The sequence below is a fragment of the Nicotiana attenuata genome, unplaced genomic scaffold, assembly GCF_001879085.1.
Source record: "Nicotiana attenuata strain UT unplaced genomic scaffold, NIATTr2, whole genome shotgun sequence".
NCBI classification, from domain to species: Eukaryota; Viridiplantae; Streptophyta; class Magnoliopsida; order Solanales; family Solanaceae; genus Nicotiana; species Nicotiana attenuata.
Window position 1 is genome coordinate 94,998 of NW_017672644.1, and position 10,709 is coordinate 105,706.

At 37.6% G+C, this 10,709-nt stretch overlaps 1 protein-coding gene across 1 annotated transcript; it reads left to right on the forward strand.

Annotated features, from left to right (window-relative positions):
* The first annotated feature begins 6,752 nt into the window (after positions 1 to 6,752).
* Positions 6,753 to 10,422, forward strand: LOC109213940. Its single transcript, XM_019377781.1, has 5 exons — positions 6,753 to 6,846; positions 8,146 to 8,736; positions 8,778 to 9,535; positions 9,632 to 9,881; positions 10,232 to 10,422. Exons 1-5 carry the CDS (start codon positions 6,753 to 6,755, stop codon positions 10,420 to 10,422), a joined length of 1,884 nt encoding a protein of 627 aa, XP_019233326.1.
* Positions 10,423 to 10,709: the final 287 nt, after the last annotated feature.

Genomic DNA, 10,709 nt, shown 5'->3' on the forward strand with positions numbered 1-10,709 from the left:
CAGGCAGAAGACGAGGCAGCCTATCGTTGGTTAATGCGACATGACCCTGAAAAGTGGACTTTGCATGCGGATGGTGGCAGACGATGGGGAATTCTGACTACAAATGTGTCAGAGTCTTTCAACGGGTTATTGAAGTCGGCAAGAGGATTGCCTGTCACAACCATGGTGCAGATGTCATTCAAGCAGATGGCTGAGAGGTTTGTTGAAAGGTCTACAGCTGCAACGTCATTGATGGAAATGGGTGTTCAATTTATGCCAGTGCCGATGAAGAGATTTGAGAAATACAGACGGCGAGCACATTGGCATTCATTTTTGCAGTATGATAACGAAAGAAATGTTTTTGAAGTTCACACCGCTATCCATCAAAATCGGGGTAATAATGTGCATACTGTAAATGAATCTGCAAGGTTATGCTCTTGTGGGAAATGGTCCATCTACCACATGCCTTGCTCACATGCCATCAAGTGCTTTCAACAAGTTAGTTTAGGTGCAACCAACTATGTTGATCAACAATATAGTGTTTCCAAGTACCTAAACACATATCGTGGTCAGTTGCAGCCAGTGGGTGCTGAGCATTATTGGCCTCCGGAACCATTTAAAATGGTGTGTAACAAGTCCTATTTGCGTAAAATACAGGTGCAGAAGAGAACGCGTATACAGAACCAAATGGATGTTAGTGATACAGTTTATGCGCGCAAATGTGGTATATGCTCGCAAACAGGACACGACCATAGAAAATGTCCTTTGGGTGGCAACAGTAATCAAGCTCGGGGTGGGTGTTTTTCTAGTGTACCTAACTACCTATGAGTTGATGTTGTAATAATTAGTTGTTATGTCTATGTTGCAAGATTTATGAAATAAAATTATGCTTGTTAATTATGTTTTGTACTTTCCCATTTTACCTATTTAAATAATAATTTAATAAATTTATTTGTCAACATCTAGGGGACCTTTAATTAGTGTTTTGGTCATTCCATAAAGGTCAACAAAAGCTGAAACATTTTTTTCCAAGTCAAGCACATTATCACTCTTCTATGTATCAGGAAAATAAAGATGCTTTGACAATAACATAATTCAACTTTCACAATATTTGGATTGGTTCTAGATAATGGAAGAAACATCGTTCCACTTATTTGGTTCAGGTGCTGAGAATGGGAATATTTAAATGTAACACGAATTTCCATTTAGTCTGTGTGTTGTCTTGTCGAACTGAAAAAGCTGACCAGCTGACATAAAGTAGTCTTGTCAACATCATGATATTTAACACGCGAAATATAGTGCCATTATACCTAGAGTTATGCGTGTGTTGTCTTGTCGAACTGAAAAAGCTGACCAGCTGACATAAAGTTGTCTTGTCAACATCATGATATTTAACACGCAAAATATAGCGCCATTATACCTGGCGTTATGCGTGTGTTGTCTTGTCGAACTTAAAAAGCTGACCAGCTGACATAAAGTTGTCTTGTCAACATCATGATATTTAACACGCAAAATATAGCGTCATTATACCTGGTGTTATGTGTGTGTTGTCTTGTCGAACTGAAAAAGCTGACTAGCTGACGTAAAGTTATCTTGTCAACATCATGATATTTAACACGCAAAATATAGCGCCATTATACCTGGCGTTATGTATTTTGTCTCGCCTATAAATAACGGGTTCATTGTAGTTATTTTGTGTGCTCAAAATTTACATAACAATTCTTACATTAAAAGTAAGGTTTTTTTACTAAAAACAAATATTTCATTAAATGGCTCAATCTCTTCATCCACCAAAGTGCAAGTGTGGAAAAGCATGCTCGATGCAAAGTTGTTGTGATGGCGGTGAAGTTGGACGCCGCTACTGGCACTGTATGAACCAGTTGTACAAGGTTCCCGGCGAACCTATTTGTGATTTTGAGGAATGGGTTGATGAACCATGTTATCAGGAATGCTACAGAGAACAACTGCAGTATCTTCATAATGTGTGTTTAAGACAATGGGAACAAAAAAGAGAAAGCAATAGAATTATTGCAGACTTGAGGGCGAAACTGAAGGAGGTGGGAGAAGCACAATGGAATTGTGAAGCATAAAAGGAACGTAAAAAAAATATAAACGGGAACTTGCGGAGGTGAAGGCGAAACTAAAAGAGGTAGAAGAAAAAGAACAACTGGAAGAACGATTTAAGTGGTTGGAGCGGAGAATAAATGGCAATCGGGGCTAAACATTGGCATGTATGTGTTTAGTGTATTTTTCATATTTCATGTAATTTTATTATGTTGGCCTGCTATATTTGTGTTTGTGCTGTAGTAATGTTTTCCTTGTTTGTTGTACGAAATTTTATTTTAATTGAAGTGGAAGTTAAGTTTAAGTGTTTGTGTTGTTATATGAAACTATCAAACGAATGGAGAACTAAAAAAAGTAATGGGCATATTCGATTAAATATTGTTGTTAATGTATACAAAAATATTATTTACACCAAATAAAAATAAAAAGGAAGGCCGAATCAATGTGTCCCGCATCCGTTGTGTCTCAATGCAGCCGTTGGCCTGAGGCGCATCCCCTCCCGCCCGGGTACGCTATCAGGATCATCATCATCAAGTCGTCTCTTTATAGCCGGATGCAGCGCAGGATGACATGTATCGGTGGTGCTGTCAAGTCCAGTATCCATCATCGTGTCTGGATCCTGAATGTAGTCATCTGTCGCAGCATCGCATGAAGCCTTAAAAAGGAAATTAATAAAGTTAAAGAAAATAAATAAGTTACAGATAAAAAAATTCAAATTCAATACTAATAAAATCATACCTGCGCATGTGATGTGGAGCCATAACTCAGTCGGCGCCCACTATAAAAATCTCGGGGCGGTCGATCGTCATCAGTGGTAGACGGGCCTGGGAAGTATCTACCCCAATCCACTCCTTGAATATCCGAGCCCGTGATCAATAATTGACCCGATGGGGTAACCTGCGATGGCACTAAAGTGCGATAAATTCCAAGGCTGTAAGACGGCATGTCCGTCTCATGCATGCCACCTGCCATATCAGCAGCAACATCATCAGCAGGAGCCTCAAAGCCCCCTTGCTGGGGACCACCTGCCATATCAGCAGCAACATCATCAGCAGGAGCCTCAAAGCCCCCTTGCTGGGGACCACCTCCTCTCCGCCCACGACCAGCTCGTCGGGCACCACCAGCTCGTGGGATACCACGACCTCGCTGGTACGTGGTTGGGTCAATATAATCAGCCTCGTGTGCCAAACGCTGATCCGATCGTGCTCGCTGCAGTGTCTGGGCAGCCACATCCATGAATCGACGACTATACTCCTCCATGACCACAGGATCGTGGACATAACTCTGCATCTGCTGCCCCATACGATAGACGGTATGCAATCCAATCGCCTGCACAAAGTAATAAATATAAACTACGTATTTGGCACTAAATTACAGGTATATAATTAATAATAACAAAAAATATACCAGGGCCTCGTGTCTCCCGGCGTATGGGACGTACCGACCGTGTGCCCGATGAACTGGGTTCCCTATAAAAAGTCGGGAAACAGTGCGGTACCATGCCATATAACGTTTAATAGGAAAGTGCTGCGGAGGTGGGGTCAATTCCCCTCGCCTATCCCAAATACCCAACTGCGCGTTAAGCCATGCCATAAATGTGTCGTCCGCCCTGGACCGATCAACCCTCTCATAATGTAAAGCATGCCATGCAGGCGAAGTCGGTATAGGCTGCGGCAGGCCAAGCTGACGAAATACCCACTCTGAGGCATGATGCTCGACAATATCGAGGCATGTGAGCGGGACAGAAGCCCTCCAAATATGTCGACCAAACGTGCAATACGTTGGCAGGGTACCTATCACCTCATCGATGTACGGCGTCCAGATGAACTATCAAATAAGAACACAAACCGTTAGTATGCGCAACACTAAGTTAAACAATAACTGGTAAGTTTAGTTAGATATTTACCTGTGCGTCCTCCAGCAAATCCAACACATCTCTGCAGAGGGGGAGATTATGATAGGCATCATACTCACGTGCAAGTCTACGACGCATAACCCACCTATGTGCTAGAGGGAGATGCGGAATTTCTACATTAGCCGGTAGCTGTGGTAGAGGTGGCCGAAACTGCAGATATCGCTCCCAGACCCAAATCTAACAGACAAAGTTGACGTAAAGTAAAAGATTAACTATAACTAGGTAGAATTGTAACTAATGGACATATTATTTGAATATGTTGTCACCTATAGAAGCGGCAGAAAGCCACAAACGTCTTTCTGTGTGTCGATGCAAGCACTGCACATCTGCCTGTACAAATATGAGATGACAGCACCACCCCAGCTGTAGCTGGTTGTATCCTCGAACCGGGTAATATGATGCAGAAAACGGAGGCTCACTAGGTTCCCCGAAGTGTTCGGGAACAAGACCCCCCCAAATAGAAGGAGCAACAGCAGCCTCGTATATCGCTGTACATCCACCTCCGCTGACTCGTCGGTGATAGTATCGTGGATATGCACCAGGTGGTCTCTAATGGGGACTAACTGTATACGACTAGCCCCAGAGGCTACCTCCTCGCTCGCCGGCATGAAACCCGTGAGCATGTGCAGCATATCCCAATATGCCTGCCGCGAATAATATCTCATCGCCGCAGGCAGTAAAACTGGCAAGCCATCAGCGGACAGGCCATATAAAATCTCAGCATCCTGGAGTGTGATGGTGGCCTCGCCAATGGGCAGATGGAAAGTGTGCGTCTCCGGTCGCCACCGCTCAATCAAGGACGTGATCAAAGCATAGTCGAGCTGTATCCGGCCAATGCTAATAATCCTATATAATCCCATCTCCTCCAGGTAATGGACCACGCAGGGATGTAGAACGCGAGGAGGACTCAGAAACTCCCACAATAGATCCACTCTCCTGGCCCGGGAAGTCTGCGTAAGCAACTGTCTGTCCCATATATACTCTGAACTATGCTGGGGCTGTAGGGCTAATAGATCCGACGTCCGAGGGCCGGGATGTATAGTCGCATCCATGTCGTCAACTGTAAATTCATATTTTTTTAATAACTTAATTGTAAAAATTATATACATATATATATATATACATATATATATATATATATATATATATATATATATATTGAGGCACAGTGGCACCAAACTATCATTAATAATTATTTGTTTTTTTATAATTTAAATTCATATTTTTTAATAACTTAATTGTAAAAATTATATGTATATACATATATATACATATACATACATACATATATATACATATATATACATATACATACATACATATATATACATATACATATATATATATATATATATATATATATACCTATGGGTTCCATGCTCGATATTTGAGGACCAGTGGCACCAAACTATCATTAATAATTATGTGTTTTTATTTTATAATTTAAATTCATATTTTTTAATAACTTAATTGTATATATATATATATATATATATATATATATATATATATATATTATATATATATATATATATATATATATATATATATATATATAATATATATTATATTATATATACCTAATGGGTTCCGGGCTCAATATTTTGAGGCCGCAGTGGCACCAAACTATCATTAATAATTATGTGTTTTTTTTTATAATTTTAAATTCATATTTTTTAATAACTAATTGTAAAATTATAATGTATAACATATATATACATATACATACATAATATATATACATATATATACATATACATACATACATATAATACATATACTATATATATATATATATAATATAATATTATACTATGGTTCATGTCCGATATTTGAGGACAGTGGGCACCAAACTATCATTAATAATTATGTGTTTTTATTTTAATAATTTAAATTCATATTTTTTAATAACTTAATTGTATAAATAATATATATATATATATATATATATATTATATATATATATTATATATATATATATATATATATATATATATTAATATATCACCTATGGTTTCGGGCTGATATTTTGAGGCTCTGTGGCACAAATATCATTAATAATTATGTATTTTTTATAATTTAAATTAATATTTTTTAATAACTTAATTCAAAATACTAATTTATGTGTGGTTGATACATTTATTGACTTAATTGTACAAAGTTTTTGCATGTTAAACTACCAGTATAAGATACTTAAACAAAAGGAATTCTAAGCTAAATACTACACATTAACTACGCTACAAGGTCTAAATTGTTACTACGCTAAAAGGGTCTACGTTTACTACGCTAAAAGGTCTAGATTTTTTACTACGCTAAAAAATAATCTAAAATAAAATATAACAACAAAATTTTAAATTGCAAATAAAACACAAATGGCATGAAAACACATATATATAAATGAGGATATTAACAGACAATTTATTTGACAAATTATATTTTTTAATAAAACACTAAAATTAAATCCGGATAAATTTAAATGCTAGTTTCGGAAAAAAAACACAAACCGAAATTAGAACACATACAAATCAAGATTATTATAAAAGTTTCAACTTAAAATAAATCGAAATACCTCGATTTAGAATTTTCGGAAAGCAAATAGATCGAAATTTTGACTCCGAAGTGTGAATCAACAATAACACGAAGCTCTACTCGAATGTGGGACCTACGTTCTTCAAGTTTTATGTGCCGGGGGGACCCAAAAATTTTTTTTTTTTTAAGAAGGTGGGCAGTAGCGGGTATGGGGGGACCAAGAAGAGAAGGACGAGTAAAATAATGGAGTTCTGAAGCAGAAACGATGAAGAAGACGGATGAAATTTTAAAAAGGGGTATAGCGCCAGGTATTATGGCGTTATACCTGCGCCGTGTCAGCTTTTTCTGTATAGCGCCAGGTATTGTGGCGTTATACATAAAAATGTAACTTTTTTTTTCCCACCTATTTGTGTACTTTGAGTCCAAAAGAACCACATTTTTTCCCACCTATTTATATATNATATATATATATATATATATATATATATATATATATATATATATATATATATATATATATATATATATATAACATTTGACCTCAGTTCTCCAAAACTGAGGAGGAAAAGAAGTACCGGTCATTGAAACTAGATAAAAGCACTCACAAGTATTACTTAAAAGGTTTTAGGTTCCAAGAGGCTACATAAAGAGAATTTGACCGATCGTCAAATGTCATAATTTTGGGTGCCAAGTATCTGTTTCAGAAAAATGGAAATAGTGTTGTTGGCACATTAATTGTCAAGAATGTTTTCTTGGAGGATATAAGCAAGTCCATCGTCATTTAAACAAATAAGCATCGAGTGACATTTGCGAAGTTATGTAGATTGTATTCTCTTGCATTCTGTTTATTTAATTTTCTCTACATCTCGTTGTGATTTGAGGGTGATGGAAGTGAGTTTAACCTAGATCATCAGATCTACAAAGCTGGTGATGTTAGCCCAGATCTATCTCAGGCCCAAGATGACAAAGGAAAATAACAGGATGACAAAGGAAAACAACCGGCCCATTAAAAGAGCCGGCCCAATTCTCTTTATTGTATCCATTGTATCATAGACTAGAGATTTTTCTTTGTGGTTTTGGAGTCCAATTAATAAGATGTATATACAGGCCCACACGGATGGAAAAAGACAGATTGGTCAAAAATGAAATGGACCGACTCATTTTCTTTCTCGATTCTTCCTTCTTCCTCTCTCATCATCTGTAACTGATTTCTCCATGAATTCTCCATAGCTATTACATGGATCAGATTAACATGGTATCAGAGCAGGAATCTCGATTCCTGTAGATATAGGATCTACTATGATAGTATGTCCTTCAAAACACTGTCAATTTTGGTACCCGTTTGATTTTCGCAATGGATCCGGAGATCTTCGATTTAGTCGATGAAAATTTGGGATTTCTTCATTTCTGACTCCGGACGGCTTGTTGAGACATAAGTTTTCATTTGCTCGAAGTTTTGTGGAGTTTCCGTGGCTCAAATGAATTCTAGGGTTTGTGTGTTCAGGAGACCTTACTTCTTCGGGTTCTAGAAGAAGGCTAGTAACATTCTTCTAGTCTACTTCCTTCGAATTACTGTAGATTTTACCTTGCATACAACCAGTGGTCTGTCGACATATGATTTCCTTAAAATTTTAGAGTAAATCTGATCGTTTCTATAGATTCTGCTATTGCTGTATTCTGTACTATGGGTAGTTTAGAGGATAACGCTCAATCTTCGAGTACTACACACGGTTTTGTTCCATTTACCCTAGATCCCTCGCATCCCTTCTATATCCATCCATCTGATAATCCTGGTAGTCAATTAGTGTCGGTACGGTTCAATGGGTGTGGTTTTGCTCTTTGGCGTAGTAGTATGCTTACTTCTCTTTCTGCAAAGAATAAGCTCAGTATGTTGGATAGGAGAGTTCCACAACCCTCTCCTGAATCACCTTATTTCCCATATTGGGAACGATGTAATGATATGGTCAAAGCCTGGATAACGAATTATGTATCCAGAGAGATAGTCACCGGTGTTATGTGTTTTAAGACTGCCAAGGAAGTTTGGAAAGATATTAATGAGAGATTTGGCCAGTCGAATGGGTCTAAGTACATCCAAATCCAGAGGGACATCAGCTCAACTACTCAGGGTTCATCTGATATAGCCTCCTACTTCACAAAAATGAGGAGTTTATGGGATGAATTAAACTCCTCCTATGTAGGGCCTGTTTGCTCATGTGGGGCTCTACCAAGTTCATTGAAGATCAACAATTGTTTCAGTTTCTTAATGGTCTGAATAATTCCTATTCCACAGTTAAAAATGCCATTATGTTGATGAACCCACTTCCACCCATCAGTAAAGCCTATTCTCTTCTGCAACAAGATGAAAGCCAAAAAGAAGCCCAATCTCCTGCACCAAATTTCTCTGGTGATACAGCCTCTTTCCTAGTATCTCCTGCATCTTCCAACACTAATAGGAATTTTACTCAGAAAATCAACTTTGAGACTAGAAAGGGTACTACATCTCTTACTTGCAAGTATTGTAAGAAACCGGGTCACAGTGTGAATAAATATTACAAACTCCATGGTTTTCCGCCAGACTTCAAATTTACCAGAAACAAAAAGTTTGCTTCATGTGTTCAAGCTGAGAATGCAACTATTACCCTTACAAACTCTCTTCCACAGACTTCTAGCTCCTCAGCACATGGATTCACCAAGGAACAATACCAACATCTTCTGACAATGTTTCAACAAGCACAAATGGCAGTTGGTCACACTTCTGAAGCTGCAACTGTGGACAACTCTGCCTTTGCTCACTTTGCAGGTTTGTTTAGTAGATATGCTGTAGCTTCTGTTGATTCTCATACATGTGCATCATCACAATTAGGTGTAAACCCTTGGATTCTAGATACTGGTGCAACTAATCACATGACACCATATAAGCACCTTCTATTCAATGTACAACCTTTGATTAAACCTTTTCTAGTAACTCTACCTAATGGATATAAAGCTAAAGTTATATCAACTGCATTGCATCTTAGGAATGATATAATTTTACTGAATGTCCTTCTTGTGCTATCTTTCCATTTTAATTTGATATCTGTTCATCAACTTATATCTCAATAGGATTTCTCAGCACTCTTTACCAAATTATTCTGTTCTTTACAGGGCCCTTCTCTGAAGAGGCCACTGGAAATTGGTAGAGCTGCTGGCAGGCTCTACTATCTCTATCCAGATGCAGATCTATTCCCTACTTCCTCCAATTCTATGTCTCATTGTTCTCCTTGTAATAGTTTACCTGTTTCTAATTCTGATACTAGTGTTTCTACTTGTAATAACTCTTCTACACTTGTTTCTTTACCAGTATGTTCTGATAAGTCCAATCAACTTGCTCATCCTGTTGTCAATGTTTCAACTTGTAATCTGCCATCTTCTATCAATAAAATGGACTTATTTTGGCACCAAAGACTAGGGCACATACCTTTTAATAGAATGATATCTATATCTTATTTGTCTGATAAAGTGTCACCTAAACAGTCTTTTTTATGCCCTATATGCCCAATGGCCAGACAACAGAGATTACCTTTCCCTGATAGTGTTATAAACTCCTCTACTCCTTTAAGTTAATTCATATTGACATTTGGGGTCCATATAACACTAAAATATATAATGGGTTCAGATACTTTCTAACACTAGTTGATGATTATACAAGAGTCACTTGGACTCATCTTTTATCATTTAAGAGCAATGTCTTACCTATTCTTAAAGCATTTGTCAACATGGTTAAGGTACAATTCCAGTCATCTGTTCAAGCTTTTAGATCTGATAATGCTTTTGAACTTGGTAGTAGTTCTGAGGCCATTATTTTTTTCTCTAGCCAAGGAATCATACATCAAACCACTATACCTCACACTCCTCAACAGAATGGAGTTGTGGAAAAAAACACAAACATCTATTAGAAGTTTCTAGGGCCCTCATGTTCCAATCTAACCTTCCTCTCAAATATTGGGGTGATTGTGTGTTGACTGCAACCTACCTCATAAACAGAATGCCCTCAGCTGTTCTTCAGAATGTTTCTCCTTATGAGAAACTTCATCACACTACTCTAACTTATGATCATCTAAAATCCTTTGGTTGCCTATGTTTTGCTACCTCTCCTAAAGTTGGAAGGGATAAATTTCAATCCAGGTCCATCATTTCTATTTTTCTGGGATATCCATGTGGTAAAAAGGGATATAAGCTTCTC